The 23,898-nt window shown below is 33.4% G+C and overlaps 2 protein-coding genes across 3 annotated transcripts; both read right to left on the bottom strand.

Moving 5' to 3' along the window:
• Positions 1-44: 44 nt before the first annotated feature.
• LOC116145290 (cold and drought-regulated protein CORA-like) lies at positions 45-12,289 on the bottom strand. Of its 2 annotated transcripts, XM_031430739.1 has the most exons (3): positions 12,118-12,289; positions 11,746-11,892; positions 45-363 (listed from the first exon to the last, which is right to left on the bottom strand). In XM_031430739.1, the coding sequence occupies exons 1-3, from the start codon at positions 12,215-12,217 to the stop codon at positions 275-277; spliced, it is 336 nt and encodes a 111-aa protein (XP_031286599.1). In that variant the 5' UTR covers positions 12,218-12,289; the 3' UTR covers positions 45-274. The 2 variants fall into 2 exon arrangements, with proteins under 2 accessions (XP_031286599.1, XP_031286600.1); XM_031430740.1 differs by lacking the exons at positions 11,746-11,892; positions 12,118-12,289 and adding an exon at positions 652-817 and having other exon boundaries at positions 45-426.
• An 8,979-nt stretch (positions 12,290-21,268) lies between these two features.
• Positions 21,269-22,080, bottom strand: LOC116145291 (cold and drought-regulated protein CORA-like). The gene is made up of 2 exons (XM_031430741.1): positions 21,911-22,080; positions 21,269-21,685 (listed from the first exon to the last, which is right to left on the bottom strand). Exons 1-2 carry the CDS (start codon positions 22,008-22,010, stop codon positions 21,471-21,473), a joined length of 315 nt encoding a protein of 104 aa, XP_031286601.1. The 5' UTR covers positions 22,011-22,080; the 3' UTR covers positions 21,269-21,470.
• Positions 22,081-23,898: the final 1,818 nt, after the last annotated feature.

Here is a 23,898-nt window from a genome sequence, read left to right as displayed (position 1 = left end):
TTGATTCAATACAATAAAACATCTTCGATATCTTGGCACAGTAATTGTAGATAGCACAAATTTTCATTATATAAAAGAAGTTTCAAAGAAACATACTTATAAGATGGAGTAATACAAATACAAATATTAAGCGAGCGAAACTCAACAAATACAACTGTCCATGCTCTCTTAATATGAAACATTCAACCCCAGATCCCCGAGCACACTTATTAATTGACACACACTTTAAAAACCTACACAATCTTATTTCAGCTTGTAAGAAACTAAATTTTCTCTAGTTCCCTCCACCTTCAGTTTTATCAGCAGGGTGTCCTCCATGACCACCATGCCCGCCATGGCCTCCATGGCCGCCATGTCCGCCATGTCCGTGTCCGCCATGTCCGCCATGACCGTCCCCGAACCCATGGTCCATCTTGTTGGTTCCATCTGCAAAAGAGATCATATGTATATTAGCAATTTTATATGCAAGGATATTCTCGTGCAATACAGTAACTTTAACTTAATTTACAAATATTATCAATATGTGAACGTCGATATTTATGTTAACTATCTCAGGAGAGACAGAGTGAATAAGTTAACTACGTGAAAACATTCTTGAGATCGATTGAAATATACACTTGGCCGAATCAAGAGGGTGAGAAATTAACTTACAGGCTTGGGTGCTCTCACGAGCAGAGACGACCTCAGAGGAGACGAGGAGAACAGCGAAAGCGAGGGCAAGAAGAAGGAAGGTCTTCGAGAAAGCCATTCTTAATAATGTAATATATTTTCTAAAGCTGCAACTGCGATGTAAAACCTCAAAAGAAAGCTGGCTAATTTGCTCAAGTAAGTGCAATAAATGGACTCTATTTATAGAAGGCTCTTTGTAAGAGAAGGGTCCACTGGTTTTGTTTGATTGTGATAAAATATTAAAACCCTAGTGCAAGAGTCAAAGTTTTATCAAGTAAGAGGGACCCCCTATATCTTTTAATTTCTTTATTTATTTAATTGCTTGTGAATTGGGTTATTGTAATGAACATTTATGATATAATAAATACTTGTCTAGGACGTGGAAAATCGATTTTAATTGATAACTTTAACACCACCAATTCATTAGGAAATCTTGTTATATCGAGTGTTTATGCTCAAGAATATCCTGGTTTCGTTTAATTTTCAAGCTTTTCCATAAATTTTACAATTCATCTACATTGTATATACATACAGTGGAAAGATCAATAACATTTATACTTAAACAAGGTTTGGTCATGGGCTCATACACTAGAGGTTCGGGTCCTCTTTGAGGTGTACTATCTTTTTTTATTTTTATTTTTAACCTAGTAATTGCCTCCTCGCAACTCGAAAACAAGATTTTTTCGTGTATAACTAACCCTAGAGATTACAAGGCTTGCTATTCGGCCACAAAAGGGAGAGGTGAGGCTTAATATTGAGAGTAAGGAGGAAATTTTTTTTCTTTACTTTTGCAAACACATCTACACTCATTATAGTAAAGTTTTTCTTTCTAATAAGTAGCTTCTTGTGTTAAAGGTTTAGTTTTTATCCATACAAAGAAGTATGCCCTGATTGATTGATAAATTAACTTGAATGGAAAGGAAATCGCCCCATTACTTGGTACTAGGTTATAGACCTAGTCCAATTTAGTTTTTCTCTAAGCTTTGTTATGTTAAGAGTTTTATTTTTATTCATACAAAGAAGTAATGCTCCTTATTGATTTGATAAATTAACTTCAAATTTGGAAAGGAAGTCGCCCTGTTACTTTTTAGGTTAATATACCCAGTCCATTTGTTTTTCTCTAAGTTTCTTGTGTTAAAAGTTTATATATAGAGAGAGGACAGCAATGCTCCTACTTGAACAAAAATTATGGAAACCTAATCACCCCATTACTTGTTCCTAGGCTACTGACTTAGTCAATTTGTCGTATAATTACAATATTCAAAGAAAACCACATCGAAGTTGGTGAGATTTATATTAAAAAACTACGGTAGGCATGAAGATTAAAAATTATACAACCAAATTTTGTCACCAAAGCAACCACTCTTTAATAAAGTTGAAATTATTAATCTCCTTTCGATATATATATCGATTATTAATCCATGTTTATCTTGCATGTTCATGTAATCAAAAGGTAATTAAAAGGATTGCCGCAAAGGAGTTTGGATAGAGAGAGTTAGTAATTTAATAAACATGCTTTTTTTCTAAATCATATGTTGAAAAAATTGGTCGAAACCACCCACTTATGGCTGGATGGATAGAGAAACATATGGTTGAAAGCTGTCACCCGGCCTAAGTTGAGTTGTACCAAGGGGTAGCCATTACCTTATCTAAAACATAAAAAAAAATGGTCGAAAGTTACTTATATGTATGTAAAAAAGTCAATTAGAAAATGTATTAATAGATTCTCATCTAAACAAATATATTTAAACTTGCTTGCCTCACTGGTGACTTCACTGGGAGCCCATCTTGACCTTAAATCTACTTTCCCGCGGGGTTTGTTTGCATTGCATGGTTAGGTCCAGGTTTATTGATTAAACTAGCTAGACTGATTGTTTTTGTAACTTAACAATAATATTGATATATATATAGATTAAAAAACGAATCTACTTCAACCTATAAACCCTTAGGTACGGCTATACATAAATAAAATCACACTAAGAAAGGGTGAAAAGTGAACTTGAGTAGCGAAACCAATTGTCAAAAAGGGGAACTTGGCCACATTGAATTACTATTCAACAGTGGTAGGATAAGTGAGAAGTATATTTGGGGTGGACCAGAAAAGTTTGAATACGGCACTTCGGAATGTTAGCTAGGTAAACGTTTGTAGAAAGAGGAGAAGTTAAGTAAATCTCATATTTTTACGTATTTCACAATAAATGAGAGTTTGCATCAAATTTGATATACTTTTTGAATCGCATAAAATCTAAAAATAGACGATGGTAATAATATAATCAAAATGTAAAGACACATTAATGTACACTACTCATTTTGGTGGATGTATATAATTAACTCATGTGTACACATTCTCAATACTATATAAAATAGCTTTTAAGACACATATAATTTAACGGTTTAATTCTGATATGTCAAAAACAATAGCCTCAACTAGCCATAATGTTTGTCAGATTTTGAAAGCCACTAAAACCTGCTTGCCAAATGGTTGGAATTTGGAAGCCCATCGAATGAAATGAGACAGCAACGAGAATAAAATAACAATATAACAAATAACAGACAGTAAACAAAGAAAAAGTAATATGTGTAATTTATTCCTAATTCATCAATATAGGTTACATCAAGCTGAATCAATATTATTGTAATACTTCATCTCCTTTCGTTTTATATGAATAATTGTCTTATGATTATTATCACACTCTAACAAAATAATATATATAATTATATATATAATAATTAATAAATATAGATATATATTATATATATATATATATTATATATGTTTAAGTGATAAAACCTAGTTTATAAGGATTTTATTTTAAGCCTAAACTCAATAAGAAATTAATGACTAAAGAAATCCTACAACAAAAAACCGAATATATTTGCGTAACCCTTATTGAAGTAGTAGACAACTCAACCCCCACATCCTTGTGTTAGCAAGCATTAGAGTCCAAGAGTGAGAGATTATGACTAAAAGGAACTTTTATTTTTTATTGGGGAAAGTAAGTTTATATTAAAAAAAAAAAGGAAAACGACTTAGCATACCCAAGGTTGTCGAAACGATAGATTGGTATCCAAAAGGTTTGAAACGACAAATGGTACTTTCCGTCATGTTCTGTTAGTGATTTTCGTTTAATAATAGTGAAAGACTAAAATGTTTCAAAGTTAATATTTTGTTTTTTATAAATTTAAAATTTTTTAAAAACCCCTAGTTTGCTAATTTGACTAAAACCCCATATATAAAATTTATAAATAACAAAAACACCCCCGCCACCCGTAGTGCCAGATTCCAGCCACCACCGCCCGAATTTAGGACGAAAAATGCATTACGACACAGACCCATCAGATATGTGTCGTAATGGTAGATCGGCATTTTCCGACAAGATCCGTGGCGATCTGGCCGAAAAAGGCCAAATCTGGCCGTCGAGCGGAATCTGCTGGAAAATTGGTTACGACACAGACCCATCGGATTGTGTCGTAACCTGGCGATCTGGTATTTTCCGGCCAGATCTAGCCGTCGAAGCCGAAAAAGACCAGACATAGATTGGCTTTTCGGCCAGATCGACGCGTTACGACACAGACTGACGGGTCTGTGTGTAACCCAATTTTTCAGCCAAATTCCGGAGGTGGTGGCCAGAATCTGGCACAGTAGGTGGGGGGGTGTTTTTGTTATTTATAAAAAATTATATATGGGGGATAGTCAAATAGCAAACTTAGGGGGTTTTTAAAAATTTAAATTTATAAATACTAAAAATTAAACTTTCAAAGTATTTTAGTCTTTTCACTATTATCAAACGAAAATCACTAAAAAACATGATGAAAGTACCTATTATTATTTCAAAACTTTTTAGATACTAATTTATCATTTCGAAGACCTTAGGTATGTATAAGTCCTCCCAAAAAAAAAAAAGTTAAAACGTAACATGAAGGGCCCTACGGCCACATGCTCAAAGCGCCAAACAATGGGGACATACGCCCCAGCAAGAGAGCACGCAGGTTCCACAAAAAGACAGAGACACCTGGAATAGAGCATGCAGGCTCGGAAGCAAAGCACACGGGTTCAACAAACGCACAGACGACTGGAAAGAACACGCAGGCTCTACAACAAGAAAAAGCGCAAATAGGACTTGGGTCCACATGCCGACCTATTTTGTTGACCAATATAATAAAAATATACTTTACTATTAAATACTATAAATATTCCGTATCTAAGATCTTATTAATGTATTATGTCTTGATTTTAGGGAGAATAGTTTACCTAAAAATACTAAATTAAGTGAAAATCTATAGAATATATATATATACAACAAAACAATATATTTATATTTGTTTTATTTAATTATTTTTTGTTTATCTAATCTCACAACCAACATAAATCATCTAAAACATTGAGTTGTTATTCATCTTAACATTATACAAGTGAGTAACACTATACTAACAATTTTTTCACACAAACCATGTGACAACTCAGATTGGTTAGCTCGCCGTGAGTCTTATCTCTCAGGTGTAAAAGATCATTGTGAGCTGTCATAGGATGTATAAAAAGTTACATAAAAAAATTGTAAGTGTAATTTTATTGTATATTACCCTCTCATTATAGCTATCCATCTATTATACAATTTCCAATATCTTTGTAAGACTTAAAGGATTGAGAAGTAAAGTGGTCCATGTATTGCATTCACGTTAGGCATAAGACAATCTCACCTCGTTACCCAAATTTTTAAAGTCAAACGTTAAATTACCGATAATGGAAGATGGTAGTTTCGGAAATATACATGGTGTAAATTATAATAGGAGAAACAACAGATCTCATGGCACACTGAACTACAGATACACGATAATCTCATACATAAATAGCTTTCAAGATACATGATAGACGGAGTAGTGCTTAGGCAAACTCAAATAAATAAAACTATGCATGCTTTTGCTTCGTTATGTATAAAACATTCTCATCGCACGCTTATGACACACACACATAATCTTATTTAAGCTGGGAGAAACTAAAATTAATTTCTCTAATTCCCTCCCGCTTCGTTTCAACTCCTGTTTCTATCGGCAGGGTGTCTCCATGGCCACATGGCCACCGTGGCCGCCATGGCCACCATGGCCACGTGTCCGTGTCCAACCGTGGCGTGTCCACCGTGTCCGTGTCACCGTGTCCGTATCCACCGTGGCCGTGTCCACCGGGTCCGTTCCATGGTCGGCATAATTGGATGTTCCACGTTGGTTCCCTTGCAGGGAGATCATCAATACAGGATAAAGTACTAGAAAAGGAGAGCTATAACATATTATGACAAGGAATTTTCATGCAATATACAATATTTACCGACACCATTTAACAAAATTAACATTGAAAATAAAGAACTGGAAACAAATTGCCCACATAACACCAAGAGATAAAAGGAAAAATATACACAATTGGCTGAATCTAGAGAGAGTAAGAAATTAGCTTACGGGTGGTCTCAGCGAGCTCACGGGCAGAGACCTCTGAGGAGACGAGAAGAACAACAGCAAAAGCGAAGCCAAGAAGAAGGAAAGTCTTGGAGAAAGCCATTGTTAATAATGTAATATTACAACAGTAACAGAAAATCTAAAAGAAAGCTTGCCAAGTTGGTGAAGTAAGTGCAGGAAATAGCCTCTCTATTTATAGAAGGCTCTTTGAAAGAGAAGGGTCCACTTGTTTTGTTTGCTTGTGATAAAACATCAGAACCCTAGTTCAAGAGTCAGTTTTATCAAGTAAGAGGGACCCTCTATATCTTTTATATTAATTATTTGTATATAAAATTTAATTAATTGCTTGTGGATTGGGTGGTTGTAATGAAGATACGTGGTGCTGATTGAAGAAGATTCAAGAGTTTGTCTTTGAGAGATTGACAATGACAAAGTCATAAACTGGAGGTGGCAAATCAGATTAATTGATAAGTTGATGATTGATCCATCTATCTCTGTTGAAACGAGCGGGGTATTCGGTTTATTTACATGCACGTCAATTAATCTCTTTGAACCTGAAATAGAAATGACAATTCTACCCGAATTTCTAGTTACCCAGTCCAGCCCAACCAATACAGGCTAGGCATTACCCACTGTTTGCAAGGATGGGCACAAGCCTGGGCATGGTTTTAGGGCTCAACCGTAGGTACGAGCCTAGCCTAGGACAACCATCCCCAGGTCCAGCCTAGGCCAGCCCAAGTTTTTATCATTTAAAAAAATTAAAATTTTATTTTATTTGATTATGATTTATAATCAATCGCTTTTAATCAAATTCAAGATCCCTTGTCCACCGTATTAATCTATACACACAAAAAATATAGTGATTAAAGCAAAAGATAATATTCATTAAGTTAATATGAATGACGAAGAAAAATATATCAAAGATTGCCCATGAGAAAATAAATTATAGAAATTAACATGGGTCGAGACTGGGAGTCACAAGAAGCTAGTCAAGTTAGGCCTGGACATTACTAGACATCCTTGCAACGGGCTCGAACCGAGCCCGGGCTTGGGCCAGGGTCTTGAGGTCGGGCCTAGGCTTGGGCCAAGGGGTACCCGGTCCCGGCCCGACCCGACCCATCCCATTGACATCTTTAACCTAGAACCACTATTTTAAGACTTAGACTAGTCCAATCGGGACCTGACACCCTTTCTGGTCCGATTTAGTTTTTAGGGGGTTTTGCTACATTTCAAATTTATGAGGACTCCCTTGTATTTTCTAGGGGTGTTTTTGAAATATGTCAAAGCATTAGGTATTAATTTGTAATTTTTTGGACATTTTAAATAATAAAAAATTTAGGGACTAATTTAAATTTTTTTAATTTTTTAATATTCTAAGATTTAAGGAACTAATTTACAATTTCAAAAAAATTTATTGCTGATGTCATTAGTCGTCCCATGACTTGGTCACCTTATCGAGTCTCACAATAGGTCAAGTTTTAAAATAATGTTTGGAACTACCAACTGCGTAAGAAATTCAGTTGCCACCCCTAGCTATTAGTAAGCAAAGAAGGATTCGAGCTCAAAACCTCTTGTAATACACCCAATAGTTCCTATCGAATCACTCAACCACTCAAAGATAGTTGATAGCTTACATATTGATCAATTCACACGAAATATGCTAAAAAACATCCTGATTTCAATCTCAAGTTTTTCTATACGTATTTCAAAAGTTTTATTATTCTTATCCTACGGAAGTAAAGCTCCTATTTTGATATCGATTATGAATCCATTTTTATCCTTGCATGTTCATGTCATTCAAAAGGTAATTCAAAAGATGGTCGCAAAGGAGTTTGGATAGATGAGAGTTATTAAATCAATTACAAAATGTATTAATAATTTCTCATTTAAACAAATATAACTTAGAAAACTTGCTCGCCTCACTGGTGACTTCACTGGGAGCCCCATCTTGACCTTAAACTCTACTTTCCTCGCGTGGTTTTGTTTGCATTGCATGTTTAGGTCCAAGGTTTATTGATTAAACTAGCTAGACTGATTGTTTTTGTAACTTAACAATAATATTGATATTAAATATAGATTAAAAAACGAATCTACTTCAAACCTATAAACCCTTAGGTACGGCTATACATAACATATAAATCACACTAAGAAAGGGTGAAAAGTGAACTTGAGTAGCGAAACCAATTGTCAAAAAGGGGAACTTGGCCACATTGAATTACTATTCAACAGTGGTAGGATAAGTGAGAAGTATATTGGGGTGGACCAGAAAAGTTTGAATACGGACATATCGGAATGTTAGCTAGGTAAACGTCTTGTAGAAAGAGGAGAAGTTAAGTAAAATCTCATATATTTACGTATTTCACTAATAAATGAGAGTTTGTATCAAATTTGATATATACTTTTTGAATCGCATAAAATCTAAAAATAGACGATGGTAATCAATTATATAATCAATAATGTAAAGACACATTAATGTACACATACTCATTTTGGTGGATGTATTATAATTAACCTCATGCTTGTACACATTCTCAATACATATATAAAATAGCTTTTAAGACACATATAATTTAACGGTTTAATTCTTGATATGTCAAAAACAATATGCCTCAACTAGCCATAATGTTTGTCAGATTTTGAAAGCCACTAAAACCTTGCTTGCCAAATGGTTGGAATTTGGAAGCCCACCGAATGAAATGGAGACGGCAACGAGAATAAAATAACAATATAACAAATAACAGACAGTAAACAAAGAAAAAGTAATATGTGTAATTTATCCTAATTCATCCAATATAAGTTACATCAAGCTGAATCAATATTATTGTAATACTTCATCTCCTCTTTCGTTTATAATGAATAAATTGTCTTATGATTATTATCACATTCATAACAAGAAAATATATATATGTTTAAAGTGATAAAACTTAATTTTATAAGGATTCTTATTTTAAGCCTAAACTCAATAAAAAATTAATGACTTAAAGAAATCCTACAACAAAAACCCTGAATGTATCTGCGTAACCCATTAATATTGAAGTAGTAGACAACTCCAACACCCACATCCTTGTGTTAGCAAGCATCAGAGTCCAAGAGTGAGAGATATATCGACTAAAAGGAACTTTTTTTTTTTATTTGGGGAAAAGTTAAGTTTTATATTTAAAAAAAAAAAGGCCAAACGACTTACGCATACCCAAGGTTTGTCGAAACGACAGATTGGTATCCAAAAGGTTTTGAAATGACAAATAGGTACCTTCCGTCATGTTCTGTTAGTGATTTTCGTTTGATAATAGTGAAAAGACTAAAATGTATTTCAAAGTTTAATATTTTACTTTTTTATAAATTTAAAAATTTCTAAAAAACCCCCTAGGTTTGCTAATTTGACTAAATACCCCAATATATAAAATTTTTATAAAATAACAAAAACACCCCCGCCACCTGTAGTGCCAGATTCCAGCCACCACCGTCCGAATCTGGCCAGAAAATTGCGTTACGACACAGACCCATCAGATCTGTGTCGTAACGTGTAGATCTGACATTTTCAGGCAAGATCCGAGGCTGATCTGGCCGAAAAAGGCCAGATCTGGCCGTCGAGGCCGAAATCTTGCTAGAAAATTATGTTACGACATAGACCCATCGGATCTGTGTCGTAACACATTGATCTGGCATTTTCCGGCCAGATCTACCTGTCGAGGCCGAAAAAGGCTAGACATAGATCTGGCCTTTTCTGGCCAAATCGACGCGTTACGACACAGATCCGACGGGTCTATGTCGTAACACAATTTTTTAGCTAAATTCCGGAGGTGGTGGCTGGAATCTGGCACAGCTGGTGGTGGGGGTGTTTTTGTTATTTTATAAAAATTTTATATATTAGGGTATTTAGTCAAATTAGCAAACTTAGGGGGTTTTTTAGAAATTTTTAAATTTATAAAAAGCTAAAATATTAAACTTTCAAAGGTGTTTTAGTCTTTTCATTATTATCAAACGAAAATTACTAATAGAACATGATGAAGGTACTTATTTATTGTTTTAAAATTTTTTGGATACAAACTTATCATTTCGGTAAACCTTGGGTATGCAAAAGACTAAAAGTCCTTCTCCCAAAAAAAACCAAGTTAGAACGTAACATGAAGGGCCCTACGGGCACAATGCTCAAAGCGCAAACAACTAGGGGACATACGCCCCAACAAGAGCGCACGCAGGTTCCACAAAAAGACAGAGACACCTGGAATAGAGCATGCAGGCTCGGAAGCAAAAGCACACAGGTTCAACAAAACGCACAGACAACTGGAAAAGGACACGCAGGCTCTACAAGAAAAAAGCGCAAAAGAAGGACTTGTGACGCACATGGCGACCCTGATTCTGTTGACCTAATTATAATAAAATTAATACTTGTGTAATTAATATATTAATATACTTTATAAATATTCCGTATCAAGATCTTATTGATGTGATTATGTCTTAATTTTAAGGGAGAATAAAGTTTACCTAAAAATACTTACATTACATGAAAAAACTATATATATATATATACAATAAAACAATATATTTATATTTGTTTTATTTATATATTATTTTTTGTTTATCTATTTCTTTCATCCAAACATAAATCATCTAAAATCATTAGTGTGTTATATCATTAGCCTTATACAAGTGAACAATATTACACTTATAATTTTTTTATACAACTCATGTGGCAGCCCGCGATTGGTTAGTTCGCAGTGAGTGACATATATCCAAATACAATCTGACCAATCGTGAGCTATCACCTCAAAATTGTATAAAAAAAGTTATATGAGAAGGTTGTAAGTGTAGTTTTATTGTATACTACTCTCTCATTATACATATCCACCTATTATACAAATTTCCAATATCTTTATAGGACTTAAAAGGATTAAATATCACATAGAACCCAAAACTTTTTTTTTTTTCATTAATTACCACTTTTTAGTTTAAACCCTTAAATTTAAAAATTGATGTGTTATTATTAGGGGACAATAATACAATTACAATCTAATCTCACAAATTTTCTTTCACAATCTCAACGTAGTAACTCGCAATTGGTTAATTTGTAAATGGGTCACGTCTACCCAGTTATGAGCTATTACATTATGATTATAAGAGAAAATTTATAAGATTAAATTGTGACTTGTGAGTTGATCTTTATTGTGTTTGGTTTTTAGGATTAAGAAGGTAAACTTGGTCCGTGATATTGCGTTCACTCTTTAGGCATAAAGACAATCTCACCTCGTTACCCCAAATTTTTAAAGTCAAACGTTAAATTTACCTGATAATGGAAGATGTTAGTTTCTGAAATTATATATGGTGTAAAATTATAATAGGAGAACACACAGATCTCATGGCACACTGAACTACAGATAACACTATATTCTCATCACATAAAATTAACTTTTAATATACATGATAAGATGGGAGTAGTGCTTTGACAAACTCAATATAAAATACAACTATGCATGCTTTTGCTTTGTTAATATATAAAACATTCTCATTCGCACGCTTATTGACGCACACACATAATCTTATTTAAGCTAGGGAGAAACTAAAATTAATTTCTCTAATTCCCTCCGGCTTCAGTTTCAACCTCCTGTGTCTCATCGGCAGTGTGTCCACCATGGCCTCCATGGCCGCCATGGCCACCATGGCCACCGTGTCCATGTCCACCGTGTCCGTATCCACCGTGTCCGTATCCACCGTGGCCGTGTCCGTATCCGTGTCCGTATCCATGGTCGGCATAATTGGACTGTTCCACGTTGGTTCCCTCTGCAAAGGGATCATCATATATAGGGATTAAATTACTAGCAAAAGAAGAGCTATAAACATATTTATGTAAGGAATTTTCATGCAATATTCTTATTTTCCAACACCATTTAACAAAATTAACATTGAAAAATAAGAACTGGAAACAAATTGCCCACATAACACCAAGAGATAACAGGAAAATATACACAATTGGCTGAATCTAGAGAGAGTAAGAAATTAGCTTACGGGTGGTCTCAGCGAGCTCACGAGCAGAGACCTCTGAGGAGACGAGAAGAATAACAGCAAAAGCGAAGCCAAGAAGAAGGAAAGTCTTGGAGAAAGCCATTGTTAATAATGTAATATTACAACAGTAAAAGAAAATCTAAAAGAAAGCTTGCCAAGTTGGTGAAGGAAGTGCAGGGAATAGCCTCTCTATTTATAGAAGGCTCTTTGATAGAGAAGGGTCCACTTGTTTTGTTTGATTGTGATAAAATATCAGAACCCTAGTCTAAGAGTCAAAGTTTTAACAAGTAAGAGGGCCCCTTTATCTTCTGTATTATTTATGAATTAATTGCATGTAGATTGGATGGTTGTAATGAAGATACATGGTGGTGATTGAAGAAGATTCAAGAGTTTGTCTTTGAGAGATTGATAATGACAAAGACAAACTGGACGTGGCAAATCAGATTAATTGATAAGTTGCTGATTGATCCATCTAACTTTGTTGATATGAAGGGAGTGTCAGTTAGTTTGTGTACTTCAACTAATTCTTTGACATCTGAAATTACTGTTTTAAAATCTAAATCAGTCTGACCAAGACCCAATAGCCTCTCTGATCCGGTTCAGCTTATAGAAAGGTCTTGTTATTTCAAATTTATAGACTCATTTCTAATTTTAAGGGGGTGTTTTTAAAACATGTTAAAACTTTAGGGATTAATTGGTTAGTTTTTGGGTATTCTTAAAATGAATAAAAAATTTAGGGACTCATTTAAAATTTTTAGGGATATTTTGTAATATACTAAGATTTAGGAGACTAATTATAATTTTTTTAAAATAAATTTATAGTTGACTTGTCGGTCCAATCGATTGGACTCGTCACCCCGTGACCCAATCACTTTACCAGGTTTCACAATGGCTCGAGTTTTAAAATAATACTTGGAACTACAAGTCAAATGAGAACTTCAGTGATTATCTTTATTAGTCACCAAGAATCTCTATCAAACTACACAGCTACCCAGAGATAATTAATAGCTTACGTATTGATCAATTCACACAAAATCCCCTCACTGGTTACTTACTTACAAGTGTTATATGGCCAAGAATATCTTGATTTCGTTTCAATTTCAAGTTTTTCCATACATATTTCAGAAGTTTTATTATGCTTATCCATACGGAGAAGTAAAGCTCCTATTTTGATACATTAATTGACGTGAACATATCGAAACTCTATCACCCCATGAATTAGCTAAATTTTGCCGTATAGTTTATATTAAACCTCAATAGATAACAAAGTCACAAGCTACTTCTAGTAGGCTTTACGACTAAAAGATTAAACTGAGATTAGAAATTTCTCACCCGAAAGCTACAAACTCTTTAATAAAGATGAAATTATTTAACATATCCTTTCAATATATATCCATAAATTTATCCTTTGCATGCTCATGTAATTCAAAAAATTATTAAAAAAGATGGTTGTTATTTGTTAATTAATTTAATTAATTAAACATTAATGGCTGTGGTTTCTTTTGCATGTGACGGTGTGCTTAATGTCTTGATTAGTTGAGTAAATTAAGCAGACAATTGTTCTTATTATAAGTAACAATTAAATTTAGAAAATTAATTAGTTAATTATTTACATAATAGCTTACCTCACTGGTGACTTCACTCTTGAACATAGAATTGATTGTTTTTGTCCAACAAGGCTTATCGTATCGATAAGATTTGGCATTGTCGGTCCATACTAGTTACTACTTTTCCCTCACGTGATTTTGATTTGCAGGTTGAGGTCCCATCATGTATTATAATAAATAAATTAAAACTTTGTATTTAATTATCGTATATTTAATATTTACAACCCAACAGGTTTTATCACTTGTGTCATTATCACTCTTTCTTTTCATGTTGCTTGTTTTAATTTGTTCTTCAAAGGCATCAAACATAGTAATAAACGTGTTATGAGCATTCTAAACATTAATTTAATTTATGAAAGCATTCTGAACTTTATGAATTGATCCATCTACAAGATTAATCAAACCTTGAAGTTTCCCTTCGAAAATGAACTGAGTATCAAGATAGTGAACGTGAATAAATGGATAAACAATTTCTTGATTAGCTTTAATTAGTGTGAAATTTATTAGAATGTAGTTTAGGCTTGAATTTATGAAAATTTTAAGGCTCTAAATTAATAAGATTATTAGTATATTACAATGGTACATTTTGAAAGAATTAAAGAGTGTTTGAAATTGAATTAATACTAATCACACACAAATAACGAAATAGTAAAGACAAAAAACAAACGCGATTTACTCTATTAGTTCATCAAAAATCATATTACATTCAACAGAGTTAATATTATTGTAATATTTCTTTACTTATCGCATTATAATGAATATATTTGCTATTATCTATATCACTCATACAAGAGAATAATGTGTTTATATATTAGGTTTATAAAAAGAAACCTTAAACTACTAGGATTCATATTCCTCGACCAAACTCTATTAGGATTTCTATCCATGGAGAATCCTACAGTGACTATTCGTGATATTAACCCAACCATTTACAGTTTTCAAGGGTACTATCTCCTACCCCTCGCCTGCTAGCAAAACCCTCATTCCTTTATTATTAATATGATAACTCGTAATTAATCAATTTATAATATATTATACCTGCATCCGGCATGAGTTCCATTACAATTGCCAACTCATATCAGAATTGTGTGAAAAAAAATTTTAAAAATGGGTTATTAATGAAGTGGTCACCGATTCCAACACGTTTCTACATCTTTCTTCCTGGTTGGAGAGAGTAACTGAAGAGTAGTTTAAAATGTGTCCAGGTACACAGTGTAAGTCATATTAGTAATAGGTTACAGACGAGAGTTGAAGATATGATAATGACTCGAGTCACATGGATCGATCATATCATATAGATAATAAAATCAACCCTGCGTGTCAAAAATAATTAGCCTTTACATTAATCTTTTACTGTTTGCAAAATTACGAGGCGAAGAGTGGGCAATTAACCCATGCATACGTACGTTAATATTCTCACTATTTGAAATATATTATGAACAAAAATATAATATAATATAATTGTCAAATGAGATGGTTCATGTTTTACCCATTAACTGATATTAAAAAATAAACAGGTTCATTTAAATAAACACACGTCTTTTATAAAAGTTGCAATTATGAGTAGGTTCATTTAAATAAACCCTGTCTTATTTGCTTTTTCTTTTTGTCCATGTGATCATATATATTTTATTAATTAAGATATTCAGGTCAATTTAAGTATATCTCAACTTCATAAATAAAAGTTTTATAATTCTTAGTAACCCATCGTCATGACTTTTAAAGTAAATCATTACCTTTGCCACATTTATGTTTAATGGGAAATTAAACTTGAGATTGTAAGTTGAAGCAATACACAATCCTCTTGATTTACTCTTATCGGTGGACTACTCATGACCATGAGTGGATTAATGCTATCATATTTATATGTTTGTTTCATTAAAATGTTCTTATGATGTCATACTTATGCAAGGAATTTTCATGGGATCATATTTATATGTTTGTATATAAAATTTAATTAATTGCTTGTGGATTGGGTGGTTGTAATGAAGATACGTGGTGGTGATTGAAAGAAGATTCAAGAGTTTGTTTTTGAGAGATTGATAATGACAAAGACATAAACTGGACGTGGCAAATCGGATTAATTGATATGTTGATGGATGGAGAGTTGATGATTGATCCATCTATCTCTGTTGATACAAGGGGGGTGTTTGGTTAGTTTATGCGTACATCAACTAATCTATTGAGACCTGAAATAAAGATGGCAATTGTACTCGAATTTATAGGTACCCGGCTCGGCTCGGCCCATATGGGCCAGACATTACCCGTTATTTGCAAGGATGGGCATGGGCTTGGGCATGGTTTTAGGGCTTGCCTGTTGGTACAAGTCGGGCCTAGGACAACCATCCCCAAGTTCGACCCAACCCAGCCCAAGTTTTTATCATTTAAAAAAATTAAAATTTGATTTGATTTGATTATGATTAATAATCAATTGCGATTTTAGTCAAATCCAAGATCCCTTGTCCACCATATTAATCTATACACACACTATGGTAATTAAAGCAAAAGATAATATTAATTAAGTTAATATGAATGACAAAAAAAATATATATATCAAAGATTGACTATGAGAAAATAAATTATAGAAATTAACATAGGTCGGGATTGGGAGTCACAAAAAACCTGTTGGGTCGGGCCTAAACATTAGTGGACATCCTCGCAACGGGGTCAGGCCAGGCCCAGGCCCAGACCATGGTTATAGGGTTGAGCCCAAGCCCTGGCCAAGGGGTACCTGGTCCCAACTCGGCCCAACCCATCCCCATTAACATCTCTAATCTAAAACCATTGTTTTAAAACCCGGACTAGTCCGATCGAGACCCGATATCCTCTTTGGTTCAGTTTAGGTTTTAGGGGGTTTTGCTATATTTCAAATTTATAGGGACTCCTTGTAATTTTCTAGGGGTGTTTTTGAAATATGTCAAAACTTTATGTATTAATTGGTAATTTTTTGAACACCTTTTAAATAAATAAAAAATTTAGAGACTTATTTTAATTTTTTAAAATAATGTTTGGAACTATCAGTCGAGTAAGAACTTCAGTGGCTATCCCCTATTAGCAACCGAATAGAGACTCGAACTCAGAACCTCTTGTAATACATCCAAAAGTCCCTATCGAATCACTCAGCCACTCAAAGATAGTTGATTGCTTACATATTGATCAATTCACACGAAATCCTTCATTTGTTACTTACAAGTGTTATATGCTCAAGAATATCCTGATTTCGTTTCAATCTCAAAGTTTTTCTATACATATTTCAAAAGTTTTATTATTCTTATCCTACGGAAGTAAAGCTTCTATTTTGATATCGATTATCAATCCATTTTTATCCTTGCATGTTCATGTAATCCAAAAGGTAATTAAAAAGATGGCCGCAAAGGAGTTTGGATAGAGGAGAGTTATTAAATCAATTAGAAAATGTATTGCTGACATCACTGGTTGACCTGTGACTTGGTCACCTTATCAGGTCTCACAACGGGTCAGGTTTTAAAATAATGTTTAGAACTACCAGTCGAGTAAGAACTTTAGTGACTATCCCCTATTAGCAACCGAAGAGAGACTCGAACTCTGAACCTCTAGTAATACACCCAAAAGTCCCTATTAAACCATTCAGCCACTCAAAGATAGTTGATTGCTTACACATTGATCAATTCACACGAAATCCTTCATTTGTTACTTACAAGTGTTACATGCTCAAGAATATCCCGATTTCGTTTCAATCTCAAGTTTTTCTATACATATTTCAAAAGTTTTATTATCTATTTTGATATCGATTATCAATCCATTTTATCCTTGCATGTTCTGTAATCCAAAAAGTATAAAAAGATGGCCGCAAAGGATTTTGGATAGAGGAGAGTTATTAAATCAATTAGAAATGTATTATAAATTCTCCATTTAAACAAATATAATTTAGAAAACTTGCTTGCCTCACTGGTGACTTCACTGGGAGCCCCATCTTGACCTTAAACTATACTTTCCTCACGTGGTTTATTGATTAAACTGCTTGGCTGATTGTTTTTGTAACTTAACAATAATTTGATACAAAAATATAGATTAAAAAACAAATCCTTCAACCTATATATACCCTTAGGGACGCTATACATAACATATATCACACTAAAAAGGGGTGAACAATTAACTTGACTAGTGAAACCATTGGAAGAGGGGAAGCCAACCACATTGAATTACCTTTTGGGGGATTCGTTTGATATTAAAAAACTATTCAACTGGAAGAGATAATGAGAAGTATTGGGGTGGCCATATCCGAATGTTAGCTAGGTAGGCGTCTTATTGAAGAGGAATAGTTAATGTAAACTCATATATTACCTTATTCACTAATAAAGTGAGAGTTTGAATCAATTCGATAAATACCTTTGATAAAAAGTAGTCCATAAAACCTAAAATTACAATAAACCAATTACATAATCAATAATGTAGAATTAGTGAATTAATTATCCACGTTTTCAAATTTGAAGAATTATTTATATATTTCATGTGGGTTATTTTATTTAACCTTAGGAAATGTTTTAATATTGTAAAATTTTCAACGCAGTAGAGAGAGAAAGAGAGACGACTGTAGAGAAAAAAAAAAAAAAAAAAAAAAACGAACTGTGAGAGGATGAAGAAAACAGAGCACTAAACTCTTTCCATATATTTTTTCCTACGTGAACAGTAACTATTACAACATTTATACATGCAAATCATTGTTCTCCACCGTTTGATCACTAACAACTAACTAAATACAGTTCGTTTGATCTGCAACTTGCGTCTCCACTTGCAGGCCAACTTGTATTCTGTTTTGCAACTTGTACTTCCCACTTGCATGCTGTTAGTTAAGTGAAGCTTGATGTTTTGGTTAACATTGTCCCTCAAGCTGAACTTAAGAAAAAACTGTAGGAAAAAAAAAAAAAAAAAGTGGACTGATCGTTCTTTCTCAGGATTTGTTTATTTCTGCTGCTGAATCCTCAGAATTTGAGGCTTGATATGTGAAGGATCATCCCTCAAGCTCAAATGGGAAGGAAGCAGCACCAAGACGCAAGCCATCACGAAGAGTTTTAAACCGAGAACCAGACAACGGCTTGGTCAAGATGTCAGCAACCTGAAACTCAGAAGCAACATATTGAACCATCAAGAATTTAGACTGAACCATTTCACGGACAAAGTGAACATTGATTTCAATGTGTTTGGTACTCGCATGGAATACGGGATTTGCACAAGAGCACCTGCACTGGTGTTTTCACACCAAAGAACAGGAACACCGGGGATGGTAATATGAAGCTCATGAAAAAGGTTTTGAAGTTAGGCTACTTCAGTGGAAGAAAGAGCTACTACCTGCTGATACCATGAATTATTTAGCAAATGATTTCTGTGTGTTTGTGAACACTCGCAGCTTTTAAAGAGAAACATTTTATTTTAATTTATTTTAATGGCTTTATTTTCGCTTAATGAAAAAAAATTGGTTTATGAATTGTGATTTAAGCTACATTTTGCTACTTTAATTGATAAGGCAAGAGAAGGACTTTGGGATCCACATCGCAACTCTTATTTTGTTGACTTAAATATGAAATTAATACTTATGTAACATATTATTAATTTGTTGTACTTGTTATTCTAAGATCTTATTGATTTTATTATTTTTTAATTTTAACATAAATCAATTTTACCTAAACATTATTTATTAACTGAGTAATTATATATATTATTCATCTATTTAAACAATATATGAATAATCTGTATACCATAACTTCATTAATTTGTTATATCATTAATTAACATTATATAAATACTCTCTCATTAAACATATCAAACCAATTAAACAATTTTCCAAGATCCAGTCAACAGCTTTATATATAAAACTTTAAAACTATCAAATATCACATAGAAGCCAACACTTATATGTGAATTGTATATATTTTTGAGTTTATAAAAGTGTAAGACAAGCAAAAATAAATAAATATGTCGCATTACCTGAATATCTTTTGTACATCTCTAAGTAGAAATGCATGAATCATGCGGCATATTTTTTTTTTATTTGTACAATCTAATTTAACGGTTTAACTCTGGTCATAATGTTTGGTAGGATAATCAGTAAACATGAGTATCTTTAAGTGAAATGCATGAATCATCGTCATTTTTTTTTTTTTTTTTTTTTTTTATAATCGGGGACGTTCAAGCCAGTTTACGCATACCTCAACTAATCTCCCGAGACCTTGAAATTATAGGTCAAATATGAGCTGCAATAGTCACCCCTATTAACAACCATAGGGACTTGAATTCGAAAGACCATGTTAGATTCTCCTCTTGCTCTTTTACCCTTAAGTGGACTCAAACTTAGAAGACCATGTTAGATCTTTCCCTTGCAAGACAATGTTAGATATTTCTCTTACTCTTTCACCATTAAAAGAACTCGAACTTGGAAGACCATGTTAAATCCTCTTTTATTTTTTTACCATCAGATCATCTAGTTGTGGTCATCATCATCAGATTTGAAAGACACTAAAACCTTGCTTGCCAAATGGTTGGAAAATGGAAACCCACATCCTTACCTTATTTAAGCCAACATCAGATTCCAAGAGTGAAGGATTTATCGAGTAAGAGGGTCGGCACGGCAAAAGAAAGACTTGGGATCCCCCACATAGCAACCCTTATTTTGTTGACTTAATTATAATAAAAATAATACTTACACTAAGTAACATATTACTATAATTATAATTATTCCGTATCCAACTTAGCCTGACAGTCAAAGAGTTTGCTTCTTTCATTGGCCTGGGTTTAAATCACTTTGAGGTCATCTACCATAATGTATAGTTTATCTTGGAACATTTAGCTTGTAGGGTACTCATTGGGCCCCGAAAACTAATTGAGATATGTCCAAGTTACCCTGAACTCTTCGGTCATTTAAAAACAAAAACAAAAAAAAAAAACTTATTAATGTTATTATGTTTTAATTTTAAGGGAATATAAAGTTTACCAAAACATCCACTTACCCAAAAAAAAAAGTTTACCTAAAAATACTTACATTAGATGGAATACTATATAATATAAAGAGACCTAGCTCTTTTCTTTTCCCCTTTGCCTTAGATGTATAATAATAGAGGTATTCTATCACCCATGTACAACAAAACAATATTATTTATATTTATTTTTTTGTTTATCTATTTCTCTCAACCATACATAAATCATCTAAAATCATTAACATTATACAAATATTCTCTCATTATACATATCCACCCCTTCTACAATTTTCCAAGTATTAAATATCATATAGAACCCAACACTTTTTTTTTCTTCAATTACCACCTTTTTTTTTTAAGCTTAAACCCTTAAATTTTAAAATTGAGGTGTTATTATTAGTTTATGAGACTAAGAAGGTAAACTTGGTCCGTCATATTGCATTCACTCTTTAGGCATAAAGACAATCTCACCTCGTTACCCCAAATTTTTAAAGTCAAACGTAAAATTTACCTGGTAATGGAAGATGTTAGTTTCTGAAATTATATATGGTGTAAAATTATAATAGGAGAACACACAGATCTCATGGCACACTGAACTACAGACAACACTATATTCTCATTACATAAAATTAACTTTTAAGATACATGATAAGATGGGAGTATTGCTTAGGCAAACTCAAGATAAAATACAACCATGCATGCTTTTGCTTCGTTAATATATATAACATTCTCATTCGCACGCTTATTGACACACACACATAATCTTATTTAAGCTAGGAAGAAACTAAAATTAATTTCTCTAATTCCCTCCGGCTTCAGTTTCAACCTCCTGTGTCTCATCGGCAGGGTGTCCTCCATGGCCGCCATGGCCTCCATGGCCGCCATGGCCACCATGGCCACCGTGTCCATGTCCACCGTGTCCGTATCCACCGTGGCCGTTTCCACCGTGGCCGTGTCCGTATCCGTGTCCGTATCCATGGTCGGCATAATTGGACTGTTCCACGTTGGTTCCCTCTGCAAAGAGATCATCATATATAGGGATTAAATTACTAGCAAAAGAAGAGCTATAAACATATTTATGCAAGGAATTTTCATGCAATATTCTTATTTTCCAACACCATTTAACAAAATTAACATTGAAAAATAAGAACTGGAAACAAATTGCCCACATAACACCAAGAGATAACAGGAAAATATACACAATTGGCTGAATCTAGAGAGAGTAAGAAATTAGCTTACGGGTGGTCTCAGCGAGCTCACGAGCAGAGACCTCTGAGGAGACGAGAAGAACAACAGCAAAAGCGAAGCCAAGAAGAAGGAAAGTCTTGGAGAAAGCCATTGTTAATAATGTAATATTACAACAGTAAAAGAAAATCTAAAAGAAAGCTTGCCAAGTTGGTGAAGGAAGTGCAGGGAATAGCCTCTCTATTTATAGAAGGCTCTTTGATAGAGAAGGGTCCACTTGTTTTGTTTGATTGTGATAAAATATCAGAACCCTAGTCTAAGAGTCAAAGTTTTAACAAGTAAGAGGGCCCCTTTATCTTTTGTATTATTTATGAATTAATTGCTTGTGGATTGGGTGGTTGTAATGAAGATACATGGTGGTGATTGAAGAAGTTTCAAGAGTTTGTCTTTGAGAGATTGATAATGACAAAGACATAAACTGGACGTGGCAAATCGGATTAATTGACAAGTTGCTGACTGATCAATCTATCTTTGTTGGTACGAACGGAGCGTCGGTTAGTTTTTGTATACCTCAATTAATCCTTTGATATTTAGAATTATTGTTCTAAAACCCAAACCAATCTAATCGAGACTCGACAGTCTCTTCGATCTGGTTTAGGTTGTAGTGGGGTCTTGTTTTATTTCAAATTTATAGGGACTCATTTATAACTTTCTAGGGGTGTTTTTGAAATATGTTAAAACTTTAGGGATTAATTGGTAATCTGTTGCATATTCTTGAAATAAATAAATAAAATTAGGGACTAATTTGAAATTTTTTAGGGGCATTTTTGTAATATACTATGATTTAAAAGACTAATTTATAATTTTTTAAAATAAATTTATTGTTGACGTCATTGATCAAATGGATTGGACTAGTCAGCCCGTGACCCAGTCACCTTACCAGGTCTCACAACGGCTCGAGTTTTAAAATAATATTTGAAGCTACCAATCAAGTAAGAATTCTAATTATTATTCCTATCAGCCATCGAAAAAGGACTTAAACTTAGAATCTCTTGAGTAATACACCTGAAAACTCTATCAAACCACTCAGCTACCCGAGATAGTTGATAGCTTACATATTGATCAGTTCACACGAGATCCACTCATTGGTTACTTACTTACTTACAAGTGTTATATGGTCAAGAATATCCTGATTTCGTTTCAATTTCAAAGTTTTTCCATACATATTTCAAAAGTTTTATTATTCTTATCCATACGGAGAAGTAAAGCTCCTATTTTGATACATTAATTAACGTGAACATATCGAAACTCTATCACCCCATCAATTATTTTGTTCTTAAGTTAATCGACGTAGCTAAATTTTGTCGTATAGTTTATATTAAACCCCAATAGATAACAAAGTCACAAGCTACTTGTTGTAGGCTTTACGACTAAAAGATTAAACTGAGATTAAAATTTTCTCACCCGAAAGCTACAAACTCTTTAATAAATCTGAAATTATTTAACATATCCTTTCAATATATAATATAGATCCATAAATTTACCCTTTGCCTGCTCAAGTAATTCAAAAAATAAATTAATTAAGCATTTATGGTTTTGGTTTCTGTTGCATGTGATGATGTGCTTAATGTCTTCATTAGTTGAGTAAATTAAGCAGACAATTGTCCTTATTACAAGTAACAATTAAATTTAGAAAATTAATTAGTTAATTATTTACATAATAGCTTACCTCACTGGTGACTTCACTCTTGAGCATAAAATTGATTGTTTTTGTCCAACAAGGCTTATCATATCGATAAGATTTGGCATTGTCGGTCCATACTAGTTACTACTTTTCCCTCACGTGATTTTGATTTGCAGGTTTAGGTCCCATCGTGTATTATAATAAATATTAATATTTACAACCCCACAAGTTTTGAGAGAATAAAATAAATAAATGTTGGTCTTACTCAGATCTTCTCCTGTTCTCTTTTCTTACTCACTTTTATTCAAAAAACGAAAAAAATAGGTAAGGCTAATATTTTAACAAAAGATTCATATTC

This window comes from Pistacia vera, unplaced genomic scaffold, assembly GCF_008641045.1.
Source record: "Pistacia vera cultivar Batoury unplaced genomic scaffold, PisVer_v2 Contig460, whole genome shotgun sequence".
NCBI lineage: Eukaryota > Viridiplantae > Streptophyta > Magnoliopsida > Sapindales > Anacardiaceae > Pistacia > Pistacia vera.
This window is presented reverse-complemented; position numbering and strand designations above follow the sequence as displayed.